At 38.8% G+C, this 26,054-nt stretch overlaps 1 protein-coding gene across 2 annotated transcripts in view; it reads right to left on the reverse strand.

Moving 5' to 3' along the window:
• Positions 1-1,853: 1,853 nt before the first annotated feature.
• The window catches only part of SCG5 (secretogranin V), a 70,110-nt gene continuing 45,909 nt past the window's right edge, over positions 1,854-26,054 (reverse strand). Inside the window, exons 3-6 of one of the 2 annotated variants that reach the window (XM_006141693.3) lie at positions 17,913-18,062; positions 14,229-14,338; positions 6,297-6,350; positions 1,854-2,435 (exon numbers count right to left, since the gene is read on the reverse strand). In XM_006141693.3, coding sequence (XP_006141755.1) covers positions 2,340-2,435; positions 6,297-6,350; positions 14,229-14,338; positions 17,913-18,062 — 410 coding nt within the window. In that variant the 3' untranslated portion in view covers positions 1,854-2,339. Of the gene's footprint in view, positions 2,436-6,296; positions 6,351-14,228; positions 14,342-17,912; positions 18,063-26,054 lie in introns of both variants that reach the window. The other variant, XM_006141692.3, reaches the window with a different exon arrangement.

Raw genomic sequence — 26,054 nt, forward strand, 5'->3', positions numbered from 1 at the left:
CCAGAAAACTCAGTGTTCCTGCTGTTGATGTGGTCCAGACTCCAGACTTCATTTAGAAAGACGTGGCTTATTTAAATCTATCAGTCTGGTGGAGGTCTTTTTCTATAACTCCTATTAAGTTTCTTTCTTCTTTCCATAAAAATATCTTCTCTTCCCAGTCACTCTGATCCTTCACCAACTAGTTCATCACCTCGCCTAACCCAATTTTCCCTTTTGCAGACTCCTCTGCCTCTTCCTTTGAAAACCCTCTCAGAAAATTCTCTTCATTCATTTTCCATTTTGCTTCATTAATTTTCCACAGCTTTATCCAATAGTTTTATAATGCATCCTACAATGCTATCGCCAGACCAATGTTTGCCATAATCTACTTTTACTTTTGAACCTTTAATTGTAATTCTATTATGGTAAATTTTAAATATACAATGAACTCTATGCACTCATGACCCAAATTCAATAGCTATCATTTTATGGTCAGTCTTGATTTATCTATATCCCAATCCCTTCCTACTTTTCTGCCCCCATCATTACCACGGGATTATTTTAAAGAAATTCAAGATATTGGGGCCAGCAGGTGGTATGATACTCAAGGCACTGGACTCCTACATGGCCAACTGTGGTTTGAGTCCTGGACCTGGAAGCTTGCTTTCTCCCTTTCTCTCTCTCTATCTCTGGTCAAATTAAAAACATAATAATTAATAAATTCTTCTTTCCATAAAAATATCTTCTCTTCCCAGTCACTCTGATCCTTCACCAACTAGTTCATCACCTCGCCTAACCCAATTTTCCCTTTTGCAGACTCCTCTGCCTCTTCCTTTGAAAACCCTCTCAGAAAATTCTCTTCATTCATTTTCCATTTTGCTTCATTAATTTTCCACAGCTTTATCCAATAGTTTTATAATGCATCCTACATTGCTATCGCCAGACCAATGTTTGCCATAATCTACTTTTACTTTTGAACCTTTAATTGTAATTCTATTATGGTAAATTTTAAATATACAATGAACTCTATGCACTCATGACCCAAATTCAATAGCTATCATTTTATGGTCAGTCTTGATTTATCTATATCCCAATCCCTTCCTACTTTTCTGCCCCCATCATTACCACGGGATTATTTTAAAGAAATTCAAGATATTGGGGCCAGCAGGTGGTATGATACTCAAGGCACTGGACTCCTACATGGCCAACTGTGGTTTGAGTCCTGGACCTGGAAGCTTGCTTTCTCCCTTTCTCTCTCTCTATCTCTGGTCAAATTAAAAACATAATAATTAATAAATTTAAATAAAATAATTATTTTTTAAAAAGAAATCCCAAAATGAAATCATTTCATCTTTAATTCAGTATTTACCTCCAAGAAACAAGAGCTATTTTTAAAAAATATAGGCTTACCATGTCGCACTTAAACAGCACCAAATACTCAACCACTACTCAAACCTCCTCAGTTATCTGATCAATATTTTTAAATTTTGATTTGCTTGAGTCAGGACAAAAATGAGACCCACACATACGGCATTTGGTTCATTTATCTTATGTCTCTTAAAATCTATTAATTCCTAATTGTCACTGCTGCCATTTATTTGTTGGAAAAAGCGAGGGTTACTTGTCCTTTAGAGTCTCCTCATTTTGGATTTTGTTGATTGTTCCCAGTGGTATCTTGAACATCTCAGTTCTACCATCTGTAAAAGGGGAATAATACTGCTCATTTATTAATACCTTTGCTTTAACATGTTTAATAGTACTTCACACTTTGATTGCTAGGTTCAGATAAGATCATGTATAGATAGGTTCTATTAATAGTAAACAAAGAAATTATTCTTATAATGCTCTAAATAAAAGATTTCACACACCAATGCTTGCATACACATTTATTAAGATGCAGCCAAGTGAAATGTGTCAATCCTTCCTCTTCAGTACAACCTTCTTTATTGGTGTGTAACAATGCCCCAGGGTTAGGTGAACTGCATAATCAAAATCAAATGCCAGCTTTTTACAGACATGGCCCAAAAGGATAGCTCCAAATGCCATTTTAAACTGCAAGAAATCTGAACATTTCATAGTGTCATTTTTTTTAATTGTTGTTGACATGTACATTTTAATTTTAATGCTTATTGCAGATCCACATTAAAAAGAACCCCCAAATAAATAAGGTTTTATTCTAATTTAGCAGAAAGCAGAGCCATCAGTGTGAAGGACAATGCGATATCAAAATACAGCCGCTTTTCATCCATAATTAGCTACATAAGAAACATGCTACCATTCACAGGGGCTCTAAGAACACGTGCACGTAAGCATAACTGAGGCCTAACAGGCAGCTTGGGTTTCCATTCAAAGTCTCCTCTTTACTCTGGATCCTTATCTTCTTCTGAAAAATGGGGGACAGACTTCTTTGCGACAACATTATCCAGTCTCTGTCCTTGAAGATATGGATTGACACTCTGAAAAACATGTATATATGGTTTGGCATTACATGTGATACAGACATCTCACCAAACGTGGGCTCGAGACTTGTTTTTTTTTTCTATTGGGCTAGCAGGGGACAGTGATACCTACCCCCATCAAATGATTATTTCAATGCACTAATCAATGCCTCAGTAGCCTATGAGACATTATCTGACCGGTAGATGTTTTTTTGCACAACTATGGAGTTTTTTTTAATCAGATGCAATGTGGTCTTTCAAGATTGTTATTTTTGGTGCAAAGAGTTGAGGTAAACCAGTTGACACATTCTTGCTACTAACTTAGATACCAAGCCCCATATGAAAGAGAATTATTCTATGGCGCTTTGTAGGTGGGAGAGGAAATCTGAAATGCATTAAATGATTTACAAGAAGAATAATCTAAAGGAGATGATAGAGTAGAACTAAGTCAAATTAGCATCTGAAGACTGCTCACAGACATCCTGTTGCTATGATTGATTCCTCCATGCTCTGATTCTACTGAAAAGAATACACCAGGGGCTCTAGCAACGTGTCCAACTTTCCTCAGTCAGAGTAAAAAGCTGAAGAAAATAAGGAAGTTATCCTGAAGGCTCTTTTGTTTTTGACTCTCTATACTCTGAAATCCCTTTCATCTGTTGGTAATCTGAATGACTCAAGGTTTTTCCATTATTTCTCTAATGTATATCGGTTTTTTTGAGGTTTGGATTTGAACTAGTAATTGCAGCTTTACAAGATAGTCTTTAGCAAGCAGGAAAAAAAATTCAAAAATTTTGGGAGATACTTGTTTTTTGATATTGCTTCCCAAAGAATGGAACAAAAATATAAGAAACTGTAGTTAGAATGGGCAGCAATCCTGTTGCATGCTGAATCTCTGGGCTAAAGGAGGCAGTTCTCAAGTGAGTTCTCTCTTGATCATGGGGCATGGCCAACCATTGCTCTTTGAAAGAGGAGCAGACATTCTCCAAAAGAGAAGGAATGAAACATGAGTTTGGTATTGGTAAATATCCTTTTGCATTCTGATAGGTTAAAAACACAGGTCATGGAAAGTCCAATACACTCTGCAAAATACATCACAAACAAGGTGAAGATTACTAAGTGAGCAATGTCCTCATATATCTGAAAAGTGGCATGCCATGAAAAGATACCACCTTGATAGGAAGTCATCTTTGAAATATTTAAAATAATGAAAATTCCTATACTCTCAGAGATTGTCTAGAGTGGTCTGGCCTATCCCATGGAGATCATATCAGAATCTTTGGATGGCTGGAAAAGTGTGGACTGAACAGTATATCTGACATAAATATTCTGGGTTTTAATAATAAAAAAAAAAGGAGATGACAGAGTTCTGATAAGGAACAAATTTATACAAATGTTATTACTAAATTATTTCTGAAAATTGTAATACATTAAAAGAAGATAGGAGAAGTTTATCAAATATGGGATTAAAAGGTTAATAAACTGTTTAAGTGAGATAAATAGATAAAGGCTGATAAACTGCTTAAAAGAGATAGTTTAAATGAGATAAATATCAAATATTAACAAGATACAGCTTGAGAGTTAAAAAGTTTGCAAAGTCATTTGAAGGCAAATAGACCTTTCATTCGTGAAGCAATAGGAGTACAACTGGATTTAAGCAGATATAGAAAGTCACATAAAATCCACCTGGGACTTGTTGCAACTTTGGAAAGAATCTCTCTTGATAAGGGACATTCATGAGAGGAAGTCTTTTTTTCTCAGACCCAGAAAATGCCAAAGCTTGGAAAGGAGGGGAAGAAAATTAATAAGGAAAAAATAGGAGAAAGCACTACAACTTTTCTGATAGTGTTTAACTACTGAATTCTATACTTAGAAGTAATAATAATGAGTTTGGTTTTAATTGTAGTAGGAAGAACTAAGGGCACTGTGTATTATCTCATTACTTGGGTGAGATATGGACTAGGTTATACAGAGAACATTATTCCTGTTTCACAACTGGAAGAACCTTGTTTTTGAAATCCATAACAGATGCTGAGTTTCATTGGAGGAGCCTTAATTTTTCAGAAAAGCAAGCCCATAATTTATTTATATTGATTCATGTACTGGACGGGGTGGACTGATTCTCAATCAAGATGGGAACACCATCTGAGACCTAATGATGGGGGAGGCAATTCAATTTCCCCATCAGTGCAAAGAAGCCTATGGTTTATGGCATGAGAATGGGTCTTTGCAAATAACTGAGAACAGAAAAATTTGATACCTCTGGGTCAAAGTGACTCTTATTTTCATAAATTCTAAGCCTTTCCTATGTGGAGGAAGTGGGGCTAAAGTAAAATCCTTTATAATATATGTCTTAGCCAGAATTCTGAGTTTTGGTAAACACCGGTCTCGTGGAAAAATGACCTAAATTGTGATCCATAGTCATTCACTGAGTCAGGGCAGAAGGAATGGTAGGCCAGGAAGTAGAGACAATTAAAGCTTCATGCCATGTTATTTATTTTGGGTCAGTCATTGGGCTTATTTGGAAGTGTCCTTGCTGTGCTGTGGAAAGATATTCAATCCATCTTACTGGTAAATTATGTGTATTCTGAACTCCTAGAATAGAATTTCTTGATGTTCTCTCAAGACCACATTATATGCTTTGGACTCTTCCTGTCACCATCTGCCATTAGAAGCTGTAATCACCAAGACAAACCCCTAATAACCCTGTTAACTCTCCCAAAGATATTATCAGACATAAACACTTTCTGCTTCATGCATAGAAACTTGGCCATGAGTCTTTTTTGTTTTGTTGGGCAGCACAGGGGCTTGGAACTCTCTGTTGTGGGGGCCCAAGGACTAATGCTGAGGGCAGAAATCCACACTTCTTATAGCACTCTCTGACTGGATTTGGCAAAATTACTCAGAATGTCTATAATTGCTGCTGTCTAGATTCCCAGTTTTGCCAGGATCCAGGCACTTGCTATTCCGAAAAAATAGAAGCCTTGGGTAGGTTTGTATATTTTAACTACAATGGTTACTAACTCATAGTACTTTACTGGGTAGTAATAGGACTTTCACCCCACCCACTCCCCCTGATTGGAAAAAGAGGAGGTAGTAGCCTCTCTGATTGGCAAGGTACCAGTAAATTGGTGGAGTGGACATTGATTGTATGTTAAGTTTGAAGGCCATAAAATGTACAGGAAACCCAAAGCAAATTTGACTTTCAGCTTTACATGAAGCAATGCCTTCTTTGTAGTAGCTCAATGCAGAGCACCAAGACCACAGTCCCACCTTGGGCAGCTCTAAGATGGTTGATAACTAAACCTACAGTGAATCCAACAATAAACCCACAAATACAATCATTCTGGTGGATTTTACACCAAGCTAGCAAGGCCAAGAAGAAAGATAAGCTGGAGATATGAAGTTTGTTCATCTTATTTTTGTCTCCACAGTTCCTCAAAATGATTGCCTGGAGCATGGTGGTCAGCACTTCCTTGTTCTTGTCTTGTGTTTCGATATAATTGGTGCAGATGTGCGAGCAGTTTCCCCCACTGGTCTATAGCCTTTTTAAAGAAAGCCATGCTTTTGTGTACTCCCTTTTTTTTCCCACACAGGTGGGAGGGATGCAGTACATGTTTCCTGAATGAATGGAAGAGGAAGAATCACCACAAAAATGGACATTGAACTAAAAGTCACGAGCTAAACCTTGGGGAAGCCATTGCAGAAACTGAGGGTGGAATTTCTGGGCATGGCCCTTGTCTCACAGAACCACCATCCTGCCCTCTTAGGACTACATTATAAAGGAGTATTGCTACTTTCCAACCAAGGGGTCTAGCTTGTCAACTGCCCCACTTAGAAAGCACCAAATATCCCATCAACACCCGGCCCACTGCATATTACCCTCCGCTTTCGTCTCTGTCCTCCCTTCATCTTCTCATAAAGGAGTTTCTTGTTCTAGAGTAGGGAGGAAAGAAAACACAAAAGTATGGATCAAATTTGGTGAATGTCTATTTTAAAAGCAATACTTGGTGTGTCCCCTGGATATTTGCATACACATATTTTGGAAACAAAACTAGATGAAAGGAATGTCGTGTCAGAAAGATAGACCACAAAAGAAAAGCTGGTGGTTACGAAGCTTTTAATAAAGTCCTCTGCAATGCCCCGAGGCACACCAGTGTCATCAACAATCACATAAACAGGAAAATACGACATTCTAGAATGCAAGGGGCACTGGAAACACATCTCTTCACTTTGAACAGCCTTTGTTTAAAATAAATAATTTTGTCTCATTTTATTTTTGTACCTAACTCCCTTTTTATGAACTGCACACATAAACTGCTCTCAAGAGTAGTGTCTGACTACTAACAACAATTTTCTATGTAAATAAACGAGACAGTCTGGCTTCTGTAGCCATTTCTTCTGTGGCTTAAGTCAGTGCCCCCAGTCAAGACAATCGGAAAACCATTTGGTCTATAACATTTTTAATAGAGTGAACCTTTTAAAAACTGCCAAAAACTTCTTGGCAGAAAGGAAAGTTATGTTGAGGGGGGAAAAAAGGGCTCTGTTACCACAGTTTGTATAAGTGTTTCCACATATTGCTGTATTTCAAACACACAGTGGACATAAATGAGCTCTAGAATATCAGACACATGCTCAACAGATTTCCCTTCTATTGAGATTATAAAAGACAGAGCACTGAACCTGAAGGCAGACAGGAGTATGGGATTTGGGGGGCTTTCCTTGTGTTGTTTTATTTATTTTATTTTTTAATCAGAAGTAAAATAATATATAAAAGGGATGATTTATCCCACTTAAAATAAAATAAGCTGATGTTGGTTTGTTTTTTTTTTAAAAAGGAGATGACAGAGTTCTGATAAGGAACAAATTTATACAATACTTGCATCCTTTGAGCTATCGGGTTATAAAGTTTTTTGTTTTTGTTTTTGTTTTATGGTGGATTTGGAAATGAAAACGGAAAGTGCCAAGAATGCACTTCACCATTTTCGTGTTCATTAAAAATCTACCCACTTGTAGGACCAGCAATTAGCACAGTGATTAAGGTGCTGGACTCCCACAAGGTTGATTGCAGTTTGAGTCTTAGACCCAGCGGCTTGAAAATAATGCTGGGCACATATGCATGTATGCCCAAAATTCCAGGAAGAGAATGAGAGGATTGTGGCATGGCCATTCCCCCTGGAGGTTGATTTCTCACTTGCCCTTTCTCTCCGTCTCTCTCTACCTTTCCAGCATGTGTATGTGCCCTATGGCAAAACCCTAAAAAAAAAAATCTATGCACCTGCAATTTATAATGTGCATCCTTTGCCCAACCTCAACTATGCAGGAAGACCATGCCAGAAATGGAAGAGCTTCCACTGCCAAAAATGTCATTATAAACTGCAGACTCCATCGCCTGCTCACTTGGGGAACAGATCAACTTAATATCAGAAGGGATAAAAGGCAGATGTGCAGATCGCTCCCTCGAGGAATGAGGATATTGCTCTGAGGCTCATTCCCTTCAGTCTGTGGTTGCCTTTTTGTGAAAGTTACAACTCCAGCTGCACAGAGAATGTCCTGGAGTCTGCGCCAGCAAAGGGAAAGGAAGTTGAGGGAAAGGAGGTGAAGACAGTGGCTTCTCCATGGGCACCATCACATGGGCACCATCACATTCAGCTGCCTGAGCTAGAGTGAGAAAGCTGGGGACTGAGAGCTGAAACCTTGGGGTGGGGCAGTCAGTCAGTCCTGGCAGAGTTCCACTGTACCACCATTAGGGTAAAGGTAGCATAATTTTAACTTCCTTTTGAAAATCTTGGGACAGAATACACTCAGAAGAGTCTTCATTGAAAAATAAATGCAAAGGGGTTGGCAAGTCTTCTTCTCAAAGATGGTCTCTGCATTTCTCTACAAATTAGTGTTAGGATTAGCAGGAAAATGATTCCCTCCCCTGCACGAAAGTGCCTGGGATGCTCTCCATTTGCCCTGTTAACTGGATTTAAAGGCAGGGGTTGACAAGTATAGTATTAGCAAAATGTATGAGAAGAAGCCAGCCACCTCTTCTGATACCCATTCTTTTTTTTTTTTTTTTTTAATTTCATGGGGAGTAGTGAGGCTGTTTTCCATGTGAGTAGCAGGTTTGCGTTTGTTAAAAGGGCTTTCCATTGTGTCATCAAGATTTTGGACAACTGCCCACATCCTGGTTTCAAATTCCATTCCTAAATAGAACCAGGGGGTATTCTTAGAGAAATGTCTGCTTCCAGGTCTAGGGCAGGAAAACTACAAAGATGAATAAAGTCAGAATATCTAATTACATCATAAAGAAAAGAAGTGCTTAAAAAATGATGGGGTCACGTCAAAAGGGAAGAAAAGTCAGCTCGAAAAGACTCTCACCAGCCAAATCTAGGACAGTTTAAACACCAAAATAAATACTTAGCAGGAACCTGTGAGCTCATACTAGTACTAAATAAATATATTTACAAATAGATAACAAGGGACTCTCAGAGTAGAATGGCACTAGTAAACACAGAAAGAGTATAGTAGAGTTTTAAACAAAAATTTTGAAACTATTATTAGATTAGGTCGTCAGGAAAGTCATGATGGATTTTTCTATTCATGACTTTCCCAATGATCCAATAATATTATAATTGATTCCAGTAAGCATCATCAGCATTGATTAAAAATTTAATGATGGCCCAGACATGGTGGCACAGGACATAGGGTACTGCTGTATGATACTGAAGCCATAGGGAAGACCCAGTTTTGGATCCCAGGTCAACCTGAACATGCCGAGCACGCTCACAGATATGCTTGTGATTCTCACTGGCTGGAAACCTGGGAAGAGGAATATCTTTCTCAAGAAACAACTAAACAAACTTAAAAGCTCTGTGAAGAACAAAATATTTATATAGTTTCCAAGTATCTTCCCACAAATTAACTATTAATTTCAAAGGGAAATGGTAATTTTGCACTAGAGAAATGTAGTTTAAGGAAGTGAACAAGGTTAACACTATCATTCATGAGGCAAACTGATATCATGTGTTTCCTGACACAATGTCCTGAGAAGGAGAGACTTAAAATGGCATAACTCAGGCCAGCTGATGGTGTGGAGGTTAAATCAGTTGGATTCTACTTGGCCAACTCTGTAGTGCCGAGTCCTGAACCCAGTGGCTTGAAAATCGTGTGGGGCACATATGCATGCATGCCCAAAAACTCAAGAGAAGAAGAGAAGAAGGGATTGCTGGGTAGCTATCCACCCAGGGGGGTAATTTCTCAATTTCTCTTTCTCTCTATCTCTGTCTCTCTCTGTCACTGGTTAGCACTTGAGTCCTATAGCAAAACAACAACAACAATAAAGGCATAACTCAGATCTAATCACATGAAAACCTGAGACAAACGCAAACTGAAGAGCATGCAATTCTTCAAACATGTCGAGATCATGAAGGACAAAGAAAGTCAGAGAGGGTCCTTGTCTCCTGTTTCTCTCATGCTCAGGCTATGGCTATGATCTGCTGCTGACAAAAAGGTGAGAAATGCATTTATAAAGGAGAAACATTTGCTTTTGGAGACTTTTTCCTAAATGAATATCACCTAGCAGTTAATATATTAGGGATGGGCTGGTAGACTGGCATCTACAGTAGCCAGACTTTGGTGACAGCCCCTCAGTGTTGTCATTACACATATTGTCTGAAAGGCAACCAGCCCTAGATAGGATTTGATAGGACTGCTACATGAGGCATATTTTGAACAATGAATTATAAAAGGATAGAGAATTCATTCCATTTTTAAACAGCTCGGCAGTCAGATGACTGACTTCAAATCCTAGCTCTGCCAATCATCAGCTCTGTGCTAGATGAACAGTCAGTCTGCTCAGTTCCTAAAGTCTGCATTTTCTCATCTATAAAATGAGAGTGATAAGCATGGACAGACTGAATGAGATCATGGTGTTTTCCCAAACATCACAGAAATGCAAATTATGAAAATTATATGCATGGAGTTTTAAATAAAATGTACTTGCACCAAAATAAATATGTACTTTAACTTCATTTTTCCATGAAGTTTTGAAGTCTCCTCATATTAACACAGTCTCTAGCACATAATGTGCTCAGTAAATATTACTATTTACTACTATATTATATAACATAATTACAGACACTCCTCAGCATCTGTGTATTCTATATCCACTGATTCAAACAACTATGGATCAAAAATATTTGAAAAAATAATAATACAATAAAAAATACAAATTTTCAAAATACAGTATAATGATATAATGACTTTTTGTCTAACATTTATGTTGTGGTAGATATTATAAATAATCTAGAGATGACAAAGTACACAAGAGAATGTGGGTGGATTAAAGGTAAATATTACATCAGAAAGCAAATACTACACCATTTTATATAAGGGACTTGAGTGTGAATTTTGTGTCTATGGGGGAGTCCTGGAACCAATACCCCACAGATACCAAGGTACAACATTACTATTATTATTTATCTTTGTGTTCTCATTATCTAACACAAGACATGGAAGGCATATAATGTGCATTTAATAAATGTGTCTTGTTGCATTAATGAAGAGAGAAATACAGGAAACAAGACAGACACTGACATTTATAATATGTGAATCATTGCTAAAGATGCAGCTTAGCTCCAGTTAATGTCAAAAATAGGGAAGTATTATTGGCAAGTAAGAAAGCTGTGTCTGTGTATAGTTCCATTGTGCAAGATGATTACTTTAACTTGAAAGATGGTTGGGCGAAAGACAAGCTGAGACTATCATTCTGCATAAACAAGGAGAAGGTTTGTGGTTCCCAGCTGGGAAAAGCAAGACATATTCAGTTCACACTTCCATGTGAAGATCAAGCAACTTGTGTTTTACTGCTAGGTGGTAATGAGAAAATAAACAAGGAAACTTAAGATTAAACAAACACATAATTACAGATGATAAAATGTGTGTAAACATTGTTCCTGGACATTGTTCTGTGATAGTTCTTTCCTTCTATATATAGTCCTAAATTCTGTTCTTTAGCTCTGATATAGATAAGGAAAGGGAATAACTGGGCGAAACACAAGTCAGGATTTAGAGAAAGAATGAAAGACAGTGGTGGGCCTCATGCTGGAGAGCTGAGAGTCAAGAACTTGGCAAGAGAAATCTGCAACGTCTGTCAAAAAGAGGTGAGAAAAGTTGGAGAGAGAAGTTTCCATCGCTTGCACTCCATCACACCACTACTTGGGGCTTTCTGCCCTCATTCAGACCTTTTCTCATTCTCTCTTCTTCCTTTCTCTCATACTTAGCCTACCAGTTAAGCTGGATACCTTCCCACCTGAGGTCTTGGTGCTGCTCTCGTGTGTCTTTGACTTTCTCAGTGGTTACTGTACCAGTCAGTCAGGCCGGTCGGTCCTCAGACCTGGATCTTCTTCTACCCTTATCTTCCATCTTTCTCAGTAATTGAGCCTGGCCTTCATAGTATAGCTAGACTATATAGCTAAGTTAGGTTTATTTTATTTTCATGCTGTTCTTCCCAATCACAAGACTATAATGACTTTGAAGACCAGTTTCATGTCTTGATGACAGTCGTGTACACCTATAGCAGTGCCTGCAACAAACAGGCTCAGAATCTCTATATGTTGTTTGTTGAACCTGGTCCTTTCTTCTGTTAGGTGATAACTTTGTTCATCCCTTGTGAGTTCATTCTTAAGGCTCCCCTGTAATCTGTTCTTTCCCTCCCACTCTCTGCTCTCTTCTTTCCCTCTCTCCTCCCTCTTTTTCTCTCTTCTTTCTCTTTAAAATGCTCTCTGAGGAACAATTCATAACAATTATTTCATGTAAGTTTGACATGTCTTTCCTTTTCATTCTGTATTTATGCTATATACCAATTTCAGTTAGTTTTTATATCCCTTTAAATTGTCTTGGATGCTCATCTTTCTTCACTATGTCCACAGTCATCACAACTGGAATTCCCACATTTTCGTGCTAAGACTCTTCTCCCTCTATTTCATCCTTTAATATGCCAATGAAATAACTACTTTAGAGAAAGTGTTCATGATTTCACATACCTAGAAATGTTTTTCTATCTAGCTCATGTTTAAACTCTATTAGTAGACTTGAAAATAGCCTCACAAACCAATTTTCCCTAACAGTAGTACTTATGAAAAAGAATAAAAAAGAATGCAACTAGAAAAAGCAAAATTAACTCAGGAGTGTTGTGACTTTTTATTGTTGTTGTTTGTTAGGTTTTACCATAGGGCGTGTGCACATACCAGAGAGAGACAGAGAGACAGAAAGTGAGAAATCACCACCCAGGGGAATTGGCCACGCCACAATCCCCTCTCCTCCATTCTCCTCTTGGGATTTTGGATATGCACACTCATGCACTCAGCATGAGTCTCAAGCCACTGGGTCTGAGACTTGAACCATGGTCAGCCACATGGGAGTCCAGCACCTAAGCCACTATGCCACTCACTGGCCCCAGTGGCTTTGTTGTTTTAAGATGGAAAAGGAACCAACTCAATGTACTGTTGAAACAAGATGCTGGGAAAAAAAACAAAAGTGGTCATGAATGAGGAGGAACATCTTTTTCTACAACAGCGTAGAAGGGAAAAGAGAATTTAGTTCTGGGAGTTCGCTCGGTGAGGTAGGAAGCAGGGTCATCTGCTAATAATGAACTACAAAGGGACAGGGGACTTTAGAAAGGCATAGACAATTTTGAATATTTGCTCATTCACTCATTCATTAACTCATTCCACAGATATATTGATCACCTAGGATTATATCTGAATTAACCCTCCTAATTATTCCTCCCATTTTTTTTCAATGTGACTTCAGCATTTGATTACATTGTTCTAGTCTATTGGGATTTCCTTGAATCTCAACTCTGTCATTGAGTGCTATCCTTTCCAATTTTGTGTCACTCTCTGAGAATCTGGTAAGTACATGTTCTATATTTTTATTATAAACATTACTAAAATGCAGTGTAAAGTAGTACTAAGGTATGCAGGATACCAAGTAAACTCTTTCTCCCTATTGATGTGGACTCTGAATGAGCTCCTTTTTGGTGACATTCTATTGCCTAGGCCATATCTCTCCATCTCTCCCAATAGTGGATCGCAAAATATTTTGTCAACTCTTTTGCTGAAGTCCAAATGCACCACTTCATGCCCACTTGATCTCCTTCATCAAACTGCCAAGTAAACAAACAGTGCTGGCAAACAGAAGAATACAATCAGATTGGCAAGACTCATCAGTACATGGATGCCAAACAGTCATGACTCCTCTTACCAAGTGCTTACAAACAGCTCCCTTCCTGACACCTATCCATACTTGCCTGACATCAAGCTCATTGCTACACATTTTGGAAATTTTTTCTCTTTCTGTAAAGCAGAATTATTTACGAGTCTGTTTCTAAGTGCTGGAGTTTTGTTTGTTTGTTTTGTGGAAATAATCTTATTTAGTCCAGAGATCAGATTTATAATTTTTCTGGTATTTTTAAAAAATCATATACTTTTTATAAAATCCTATAAAAGGCACATGAAACACTTGTAAGACTGTAAGATGGGTGACACAGACTGTGGAGTAGACCAAAGGAGAAACCTCTGGAAGCTGTAGCTAATGAGACCAGTTTAGGCTGCTGTCTCTCTGGATGAATTTAGTATTTTGTCACCTTGACACGAGTGTGGTTTGGAATGGCAATCACTTGCAGTGCCACCCAACCAGTGAATTCAGAAAAATCAGCTAAGCAAGCTTTCTTCTCTCACTCTCCATAACCCATACTGCTCAGGTTTGTTATCAATACCTTTGCACAAGAGTACAGAAATTACTAGCAGTAGAGATTGCACTTACCCATTTGCCCAAGCCTGGATAGTCATGTTCCGGGTCAAAAAGGTGCTGGTGCAACTGGAATTCTCTACTGAACTCTGCCGTGTCAGGGGTGTTTTCTAGACATCCATCATCTACTGCAAACAGCCAAAAGTTTTTGAGGAATAGCCAAGGCATTTATCATTACTCTAGAGTTAATTTATGAAAAACAACTAGACATCTAAAGGTCAGAATCTATTCACATCAGTCACTCTAAGTCACTTCCCTCTGGGATTCTGCTTCCCTGTTGGATGGGGCTGCTCATCCCAAACTCCTATTCCTGTGGCAGGAACTTGTTGGCTGTGCACCCCAGCTGGATTAATTTACCAGCCTTGCTCTGCAATCAGGTGGAGTTATATGCCTGAGTTGGGCCGATAGAATGTAGGCAGATATGATGTCTTCCACTTCCAGGTCTGGCCCATACAAATGGTCCAGAGGATCCCTTACTCCTTCTCTGATCCTCCCATCCCCTTTGGCAAGTCTGCTTTCTCATGTTGCTGACCAGGACCAGGGCAACTGTGGATGTAGAGGATAAAGATGACAGTCTGTGTTGCTGAGCCATCCTCCCACACTACATCCTCACTCAACTCTGGCAAGATTTCACATGAGTGAGAAATAAACTTCTATTGTGTTAAGCCATTAATTCTTTTAAAAATCTGTTACAAGAACAAGTAGTTCCTTAATTAATGTACTTCATTCCACATGACTCACTCTGTTTTCTCTTGGGTGAGCTCTTTAGAAATCACCTCAGCTTCATGGAGACAGTTCATTATATAATAATAAGTACAATGGCCAGATAGTCCTGGATGTGTGTTATAGTGGGAATCAGACCAGAAGTCAAGGAGCAATTCCCAGCTCATAAGCAATAGATAGTAACTTGGGAAAGTGAACTTAGCTTCTCTAAGTCTGTTTATTCATCCATGAAATGGAAATAATCAAATACTGACCTTACGGGGTTGCTGTGAAGAACAGAGAACGTCATATATTGAGTCCCTGGTACATAATGGGTTTGTGATACGTTTTAGCTCCCTTCCAACTATCTCCCTTTAAATAAGTTTATACCATGACCACTCTTTGAAGAAAGCATGTCTTCCATTTAAACCAAAGAAAGAAGGTTATACCTCAAGGTTGCTGCGTTTACCTAAGCCCAATCATGCACTAAAAATAAGTTATTTATGCCCCCATCTCTTATGTACTTTAAATGACAGCTGTGAAAAGGGGGACAGGTTAGAGATTGTGAATTTTGTGCAGGACTGAGGGAGGGGAGTGAGTCCCTTTTCAAAGGGATAATGAAGCATTGAAGTCAATGCTAAAAGGAGGTTTATTTATAATGACCTAGCTCATGTAGCTCTTGAGAATGTGCTGAATTCTTTCCACAGCTTCAAGCATACAGTCTCCAAGCTCTTAGCAGCAAGAAACTAGTGTAGAAGTCACTAGTTCTGAACTCTTAATGTGGCTCCCACTTTCCCTTGAACTATTTATCTCACTTCTATCTCTAGAGCAATGAACATGTAGGAAAGGAATACCAAATCAGGAGGGTTCAGACCATCTGTATGTGGCAGCTTTACACCCATTTTATAATTGTTCCTCAAGTACTTCTGAGTCGGTTCAGAGTGGGGTACTGAAGACATCTCAGGGCCTGAAAACGTGTCCTAGAATTTATATCCTATCCCCAAGACTTGGGGATGGACTCTCAAAACTCTGCTACTACCTGCTATCCAGGGTAGATGGGGCATAACTGAGAAGAGCGTGGCATGGTGGTGTTGGTGGTGGTGGTGGAGTCAGGTTTTATTCTCAGATTGCTCAACTGTGCTGTGCTATGTCATGATCCTCTGTGTGGCAGGTCTCAAGCAGTATCTCATGAATAATGGCTAAATTTAGCATGGAATGTCCTTTTTAGAATACAAATTGTGGTAGAGTGAAGAATGAGAAATATACTAGCCTAGTGGAAAGATAGTAAGAAAAATGGCAGATAATCTCTGACAAGAAAGGGTCAGTTTGGGTTTTTTTCCAACACTCTCAGCTCACCTTGATTTCTTTCTTCTCAGAGCTCCTAAATGCACAAAACTAATGTTTGATTACATAGGTCTGCATTTTTCTTTTTTCTTTTTCTTTCTTTCTTTTTTTTTTTTTTTGAGATAACTTAGAACTATACTGTTTGTTTGTTTAAGGCATTTATTGTGTTTGCCTCTTACAGTTGAAGAGACTTGGGCCCAAGGAAGCAAAGTGACATAGTGTAGTTAAGACTAGAACTCAGATCTCTTGGCTCAAACACTAGGTCTCTTCCCATTCTCCTATAACAGTGATTTTTCAAGTGTTAGGATGCACCAGAATCACACAAAGTCACACGAAGGGCTGGTTACCAAACAGACTGCTGGGCTCCAGTCAGAATGGCTATGATCTGGGGTAGGGCCTGCGAATTTGCACTGCTAAATTTCCAAGTAATGTTGATGCTGCTAGTCCTGGGATCACATTTTAAGAACTACTGCATTATGGGACCAGCAGTTAGCATAATGGCGATGTCGCTGGACTCCCACATAGTCGACCGCGGTTCGTGTCCTGGACCCGGTGGCTTAAAACTCATGCCGGGCGCGTGTGCATGCGTGCCCAAGATCCCAAGAGGAGAATGGAGAAGAAGGGATTGCGGTGTGACCATCCCCCCTGGGGGGTGATTTCTCGCTTTCTGTCTCTCTGTCTCTCTCTGTCTGTCTGTCTGGTGAGCACACGTGCCCTATAGTGAAAACCTCTCAAAAAAAAAAAAAAAGAACTACTGCATTATATTATACTTAACCCATTTAATCGGACCTGTGCTCTCCAAAGTCTTGGCTGGTCTTTCCTCCTACTTATCCAAAACTCAATAGGTAAGGAAAAGCTGACTAAACAAATTGGAGCCATATATATATATTTTTTTTTTTCTTGCCACTTTGGTTGTTATATTACAAGATGGAAGCTCTGTCCCCAATAGAAAACAGAGGCCTCACCTATTGCAAGGAGTATCTTTTTTTAGAAAGCCTCTTCCAAACTTCTGGAGAGAGCCTGTATTGTGTTTAAGAAACGCCGAAGGGCCAAAACTGTCACAGTTTTCAAAGCATGGCAATATGTCACAGTGGTTGAGCATAGTCCTGAATTAGACCTGAGCTTGGGTCTTGCCTCAGTACCTGCCTCTAGGGTAACCTTGAGAAAATTGCTTCCTAAGCTTTAGTTTCTTAATGTAAGTTAGAAATAATAAATATCAACTATTATTAGGCTTGGGGAAGAAGGCTGCCCTGGCAAAAGAAGTTAACATGATCCCAAGGAGAGAGATGCATTATTTACTAGTGGCAAGCTCATTATGTAATTAGAATGACATTTAATGGATACTTAGTCTGTGCTAGGTGCTGTGCTAAGCACTTTTATGGGGATAATTTCATTTAATTCCCACACTGACTTCTAGTTTGCAAATGAGAAAAGTGAGGTGCAGTCATGAAGTGACTTATTCAAGATCACAGGTTGAACTTGAGTTTGAACTCGGGTAGTCTTAAGTCTAGAGCCTCTTCTCAACCACCAAGTAAGCTGTACACAGCTCAACATAAGCATATCCCCCTGGGAATTAGAATGTCTGGTGTTAGAATGTCTAATTTTCTCCCCAAATTTCTACTTTCCATAGAAATCCAAAAGCCCATCCATTACCTGTTTTTCCAATGGGACAAGGATTTGGAGGGTCTGGGTAGCCCTGATCCTCACTAAAGTCCTTAGGAATGTTATCTCCAGTCAACTCTGCCACGATGTTGGGGATGTTGCCAAAGGGACCCAAGTGCTGCAGACCTTCATGAGCGCCACCTGCCAGGGAATCAAAAGCAGTTCATTGTAGTGAGATTAAACTTATTCCAACAAATATTTATTCCAGCATACCATACAGGAAAAGCCCTGTGTCTATGTCTGTGGGGAGAGAGTAATAAATGGAACTGTTTCATCTCTCTGAGGATCTAGAAATGTAGTTGTAGAAACAGACACATATGTACATATGTCATATGTACATATATCCATGCAATGCAAATTATATGTGCTATGATAGAAATGTTGATACATTATAGAATCATGGAAAAGAGAGAGAGTTTCACATGGCTGTGGGATGGGAGGGCTTCTTGGAGGAGGTGGAACTTGCATGGTATTGATGCAGATGGGTAGGGCTTGCAAAGCTGGCCATGGTGCCTGGTGTGAAGTTAAGGGCAAGAAAGAGAAAACTTTCTTGGTATAACGTGCTGAAAGCACATTACAAAAGGGGAAAAAAAAAAAAGGTTAAAAAAAATGTCACTATTGGGGCCAGCAGGTGGTGTGGTGGTTAAGGGCACTGGGCTCTGACATGGCCAGCCATGGTTTGAACCTGGACCTGGTGACTTGCTCTCTCTCTCTCTCTCACACACACACACCCCTCTCTGATCAAATTAAAACAAAGAAATAAATAAAGTTAAATAAAATATTTTTTTAAAAAGTCACTATCATTCTCTTATTTCAACCACTTAAAATTTGGTGTTTATTGCAATCTCTTCTCCTCTGCATATCTTTTCACATATAAATGCTGAGCCATTTGTCATTTCCTATTAAAGCATCTTTCTGTTTAGCTGCATGGCCCCGTAATTATAAATGGCTGTGTAGGTTTTCTTATGCAATGTCTGTTTCCTGACATATTAACCATCCTCCTATTGGGAGACATTTATTATTTTCTGGTTTATTTTAAGCAGTTTTTCCTATACTTTGGATTAATTTTGCTCACAGATTCCCAGAAGTCAAATGACCAGGTGAAAAGCTGTAAACATTTTTTTTTTAAGTTTTTGCTACAGTTTGTATGCAATCACTGGAGACAGAGAAAAATAGAGACAGGGAAAGAGAAAAGTCATTCCCCAGGAGGGATGGCCATGTCACAGTACCTTTTCCTTTATTCTCCTCTCAGGATTTTGGGTATACATGCATACATGGCCAGCATGATTTTCAAGCCACCAGATCTGAGACTTGAACTGCAGTCAGCCATATGAGAATCCAATGCCTTAAAAGCCATGCCTCTTGATGGCTCCCAACTATAAATATTCTTATGGTTTTTGATATTGTATTGACAAACTGTTTTCCAAAAAGGAATTACCAATGTACCAACTATCACCAACACAATATAAGAATAGCATTTTATTTTCTATTATTTTAAATTTCCTATATATATTTAATTGGTGTACATCTTTACGGTGTACAATATGGTTTTCCAAAGCATGCATGTGGTGAATGATAATCAAATTAAGAATAATGTTACCATATACGTCATTTTCAACAAGAACCTTACATTCTTGTATCTGTTAAATGCTTTTGTCCTGAGTCCCTCCCATCAAGTCTCTGATATCTACACGTGTCCTCCCTTCTATTATATCTTCAAATCTTTCCATTTCTGCTGTAGAGTACAGACATTATATTGAGTGAGGATATATAATGACTGTCTTTCATAGTCATGCTTATTTCACTTAGCATTAAAGCTTCCATATTCACCTGCTTTCAATCAAATGACAGTTTCATCATTCTTTATGGCTGAATAGTATTCCATAGTATGTATATGCCACACTTTTTTAATCCAGCCATCAGTTTTTGGGCCCTGAATTTGATTCCAAGTGTTAGCAATTGTGAATAATAACAGAGAGAGAGAGAGACAGAAAGAGGAAAAGTGATGTTACCACCCCCTCCCCCAGGGGAGATGGCTATGCTGCAATCCTTTCTCCTCCAATTTCCTCTCAGGATTTTTGAGCACATATGCACACATATCCAGCCTGGCTCATTGTGGTTTTGATTTACATTTCTCTTATTATAAGAAATATTGGATTTTTTTTTTCTGATGAGCTATTTGCTTTTCCTGTATAGTCTGGTTATCAATCCTTTATCTGAAGCACAGTTTGCTAATATTTTGTTCCATTCTGCATGTTGTCTTGTCACTTTGTTTCAGTGTTTCCTTTGCTGGGCATTTACTTTTTAGCTTGATGTAATCCCATTTGCCTATTTTTAAAATTTTTGCCTGTGCATTAGGGGTTTTATTTAAGAAACCTTCACCTATTCTGATGTTTTCAAGTGTTTCTGCTATGTTTTTACATGTCATTTTATAGTTGAAACTTTACACTTAGATATTTACTCTATTTTGAGTCAATTTTTGTTAATGGTAAGAATTAGATATTTGTTTTCGTTTTTCTGCAAGTGGATATGCAGTTCTCCCTGCACCATTTGCTGAAAAGGCTTTATTTTTTTCTATTGGATTGTCTTGTGCCCTTTGTAAAAAAAAAAAAAAAAAATCAGGTGGTTGTATGTTTTTGGATTTATTTCTGGTTTTTTTTATTCTGCTCTATTGGTTACTGTGTCTGTTTTTGTGCCAGTGCCATGCTGTTTTGATATCACAGCTTTGTAATGTATTTTGAGGTTAGGTAATGAGATGCCTTTTACTCTATTCTGTTTGCACAGTATTGTTTTGGTGATGCAAGGTCTTTTACAGTTACAGACAAATTTTATGATTGTCTTTTCTGTTTCTGTGAAGAATGGCACTGGTAATTTGATCAGAATTGTATTGTTTGTAGATTAACATGGGCAGAATTGACATTTTAATTATTTTGATCCTTTCAATCCAAGAACAGTGGTCTTTTTCCATTTTTTTGGTTTCATATTTAGTTTACCTTGTAGAGGTCTTTCAATTCTTTGCTTATATTTATTCCTAAGCATTTTGTGTGTGTTTATGGAATTACTTTTTTTTTTCCTGTTTTGCCTTAACCTGTTCATCATATAAAAATGCTATAGGATTTTGTATATTGCCATTTTATTGAATCCATTTATTATTTCTAGGAGGCTTTTTTTCTTCATTGATTCTTTTGGATTTCCTAGGTATATAATAATGTCATTTGCAAATAGGGATAGTTTCACTTCTTCCTTTCCTATTTGAATACCTTTTACTTCATTCTCTTGCCTGATTGTGTTCACTAGGACTTAGAATACTATGTTGAAAAGGAGTAGTCAAAGTGGTCAAACTTGTCTTATTCCAATTTTTAGTGAGAAAGCTTTCAGCTTTTCCCCATTTGCTATGATGTTAGCTATGGTTTTGACTTAGTTGGCTTTTATTGTGTTGAGAAATGTACTTTCCATACTTATTTTGTTGAGAGTCTTAATCCTAAAAGAATGTTGTATCTTATCAAGTGCTTTTTCTGCATCCATTGATATGATCATGGTTTTTCTCTTTCCTCCTGTTAAGGTGATGTATTGCATATTTGTTATGTGTATGTTGAACCACCCTTGCATCTCTGTAAATCCTACTTAGTTATGGTGTATAATCTTTTTAATATGCTATAGGATTCAAGTTGCTAGTATTTTGTTGAGAATTTTTGCACCTGTATTCACCATGGATGTTGGTTTGTAGTTTCCTTTTTTCCCTTAAAAGTTTTGTAGAATTCAGAAGTGAAGCCTTTGGTATCTCATTTTTTTCTTGTTGAGAAACTATTACTGGTTCAATCTCTTTACTTGTTATTGACCTATTTGGCAGGCTTTCTGTTTCTTTCCGGTTCAATCTGGGTATGCTGTATGTGTCCAGATATTTGTCCATCTCTTCTAGGTTTCCTAATTTGCTGGCTCATAGTATTTTCTCATAGTCTTTTGTAATTCTAAGATATCTGTTGTAATATTGCCCATTTCATTATTGATTTTATTTATTTTGTTCATTTGTCTGTTTGCTCGTTAGTCTGATTGTCAAGTTTGTTTATCCTCTCATAAAACCAGATAGGTTTTGTAGAATTTTGGTATCATTCTTTTATTCTCAATTTATGTCTCCTCAAATTTTCATTTCTTTTCTTCTAGTATTTTTGAGGGTTTTAGTAGTTGTTGTTGTTGCTTTTCCAGTTCCCTGAGATGCATCAGTAGGGTATTTACTTGCTATCTCTCAGTTTTTTCCTGCGGGCACTAATTGCTATAAACTGTCTTAGGACTGCTTTTGTTGTGTCCCAAAGATTATGGTGTATTGCATGTTTGTTATTATTAATTTCAATGAGTCTCTTTTTTAAAGAAACATTTATTTAATTTTATTTATTCATTCATTTATTTTAATTTGACCAGAGAGAGACAGAAAGAGAGAGAGAAGGAAAGTAAGAAAGCAAGCCACCAGGTCTGGAATTCAAACCGTGGTTGGCCATGTGGGAGTATCTAGGGCCTTAACCACCACACCACCTATTGGACCCGGTTTCAATGAGTCTTAATTTCAGTCTTAATTTCTTCAGTAGTTTTGAAGTCATTCAGGAATAAATTGTTTAGTTTCCATGTTTTTGTGTATTTTCGAAGGTTCTTTCTGCTGTTGATTTCAATTTTAATTCCACTGTAGTAAGAAGAGATGCTGTATCTAGTTTCTATACTTTTAAAGGATTGTTTTATACCCTATTAGGTGGCCAGTCTTCAAAAATGTTTCACATGGGGCTGAGAAAAATGTGTATTTTGTAGTTGTTGGGTAGAAATGCTCTACAAATGGTTTGTTGGAGCCAGTTGATTTATTGTATTATTCAGTTCCTGTGTCTCTTTGTTTATTTTTAGTCTAGATGACCTGTCCAGTGGTGACAGTGGGGTGTTGAAGTCCCTAGCAATTAGTGTGTTGCAATCTATCTCTCTTTAGATTTAGCAGTCTTTCTTTTACGTATTTGAGTGCCTGGTGTTTGGTGCCTAGATGTTTATAATTGTTATATTTCTTTGGTGAATTGGTTCCTTTAATAATATATAATGTCCTTCTTTGTCTCTTTTTACAGTTTTTAACTTTAAGTCTATTTTGTCTGATATCCATATCATGACTCCAGCCTTTATTTGGTTCTGTTTTCATTAAACAACTTTTTCCAGCCCTTCACTTTCAATATGTTTGTATTTATCCATGAAATGTGGGTTTTATAAGCAGCATATAGAAGGCTCCTATTTTTTAACCCATTCAACTAATCTGTCTTTTAATTATTAAGTAATTTAATCCATTAACTTTCAATGTTATTTTCAATATGTGCTGAGTCATCCCTGTCATTTTGTTAGTCATTTTCTCAGTTTTGTGTTCTTTTATTTCTATTTGTCTCCCTACCACTTTCCTGATGTAATAGTCATTTAAGTGTTTCTTGAAGAGCTGGCCAAATGTTGTTAAATTCTTTTTTTTTTTTTTTTTTGAGAGGTTTTTGCTATAGGGCGCGTGCGCTTGCCAGCCAGCCAGAGAGAGATAGAGAGACAGAAAGCGAGAAATCACCCCCCACGGGGGATGGCCATGCCGCAATCCCTTCTCCTCCAGTCTCCTCTCGGGATCTTGGGCACACACGCACACGCACCCGGTGTGAGTTTTAAGCCACCGGGTCCGGGACGTGAACCGCGGTCGACTACGTGGGAGTCCAGCGACATAGCCATTACGCTAACTGCTGGTCCCAATGTTGTTAAATTCTTACAGTCTTGGTTTATTTGAGAATAATTACTTTTTCTGTTTATTTGAAGGATGATCTTACTAGGTATAACATTCTTGGCTGAAATTTTCTTTCTTTACTAATTTTAAATATGTTTTCCCATTATTCCCTTGCTTTCATTGTTTCTTTTCTTTTCTTTTCTTTTCTTCTCTTTTCTTTTCTTTTCTTTTCTTTTCTTTTCTTTTCTTTTCTTTTCTTTTCTTTTCTTTTTTTCTTTTCTTTTTTTTTCTTTTTGGAGAGGTTTTTTCCTATAGGGCGCATGTGCTCGCCAGAAAGACAGAGGGAGACAGAGATAGAAAGTGAAAATCACCCCCCAGGGTGGATGGACACACCGCAATCCCCTCTCCTCCATTCTCCTCTCGGGATCTTGGGCATGCACGCACACGCGCCCGGCATGAGTTTAAGCCACTGGATCTGGGACTCGAACCACGGTTGACTACATGAGAGTCCAGCAACATAGCCATTATGGCAACTGCTGGTCCCAATGTCTGTCTTTTTACAGAGTTTTTCCCTCATGTCATAGAATGACTTTCTCATCTGGAATTGATTGTTTTTTCTCTTGTATCTTATTGAGTTCTGTTATGATGAATAATCTGAAACCCTTTCCTGACATTTCCATGACTTCCTGTTTTATCCACTGTTGGTGAAGAGTTATTCTTTGAGGGAGAGATATTTCTTTGCCTTTTATATTTCTTATGTCTCTGCATTGATTTTTAAGCATCTGATGGAGTACTCACTTCTTAAGTTTTGGAGTAAGAGAAAGAAAGAGAGAAAGTGAGAGACAAGCTGCCAGGTCCAATACTTGAACTACGCTCAGCCATGTGGGAATCCAACACCCTTAACCACCACACCACCTGCTGGTCCCGGAAATGGAATAGCTCTTAAGACCCACTTGGAGCCTGGCAAGGTAGTCCAGGAGGGCCCAGAGGCAAGTCTATCTATAAGACCTAACATGCAGGTCTTGAGTAGCCTGTGTCTAACACCCAAGAGCACTGTTTTTTCTCCAGGTCTAATTATGGCCCCGAGAAGGCAATTGTGGGGAGGGGATACACTCAGGTTCTAAGTATGGTTCTGGTAAGGTGTAGATCCAAGCCAGGTTTATGTATCCTGCCTCTAATTTCTGGCAGCACTCAACACTCTGGTCCTAAATGTAACCCTGCCAAAGTTGTCCAGAAGGGGCCAGAGGCAAGCCTCTAAGAGACTCTAGAGACAGGCCCTGTATGGTTTGTATGGGATATCCAGAGGCAGAGTGACCCTCCATGCCTGGATGAGATTCTGGGAAGTTCGTTGCCAAGGGGCAAGAGGCAAACTTATCTATGAGGCCCCCACCAGAGACTAGAACGTATAAACTAGGGGTTCAGGGAGGCTGCTTGATTTTGAACAGATTCTCAGTAGAAGTTGCTTGAATAGGTTGTGTACTTGAGGATCAGGAGGTGGTCTAGTGAGGTGCTCTGTATCCTCCACTCTGACTTGGAGGGAAGATCTCTGGTACCTTCTTTTCTGTCAGATGTCCCTCCCCTTTCCTTTGCTCACACTTACAGTTCAAGGAGGTCCAGAAGAACTGTGCTCTCGGGACCAGCAGTTAGCGTAATGGCTGTCGCTGGACTCCCATGTAGTAGGCCGTGGTTCGCGTCCCGGACCTGGTGGCTTAGAACTCACGCCAGGTGAGTGTGCGTGCATGCCCAAGACCCCGAGAGGAGAATGGAGGAGAAGGGATTGTGGCATGGCCATCCCCCCCGGGGGGGGGGTGATTTCTCGCTTTCTGTCTCTCTGTCACTCTGTCTGTCTAGTGAGCGCACGTGTCCTATAGCGAAAACGTCTCAAAAAAAAAAAAAAAAAAAAAAAAGAACTGTGCTCTAGGTGGCATAAATTGGGGCAAGAAATCCTTCTCCTGGATTTGAGTCTGATGGGAGAAAGCACATGCCTGCTCTGCCTGCCTGACCAAATTCCTCAGACTCTGTTGGGTTGGGGGCGCTCTCTTTTGCATCCTCTGCTCCCTCCTGGCTGTGGAGTCTTCATCATAAATGGAGCTCCACCTGCTGTCAGCTTACAGGATGCTCAGCTCTCCTGCTGACTTGGGGTGGGGGTGGGGAAGGTCCGATGTTTCTTTCTTGAAGTTCGGTGCTCTTGCACCTCTCTAAGATGTGTGTGGGCTCCATTCTAGTTTCGTTGTTTCTCTGTGGATGGGGAGTGCTGGAATCCATGGTGAGAGTCCAGGGTTTGGAGTTTCAAAGAAGAGTTTCTCTCCTTTGTTCTTCCTGCAGGGAGGTGGTGGGGGAAGTCCTCTGAACCTCACTGGGTTCAGGCCATTGACACCTTACACTTTCAAGCAGCAAGTATGTGAGCCAGAAGTTCCTGC

This window comes from Tupaia chinensis, unplaced genomic scaffold (genome assembly GCF_000334495.1).
Source record: "Tupaia chinensis unplaced genomic scaffold, TupChi_1.0 Scaffold000062_1, whole genome shotgun sequence".
Taxonomy (NCBI): Eukaryota; Metazoa; Chordata; class Mammalia; order Scandentia; family Tupaiidae; genus Tupaia; species Tupaia belangeri.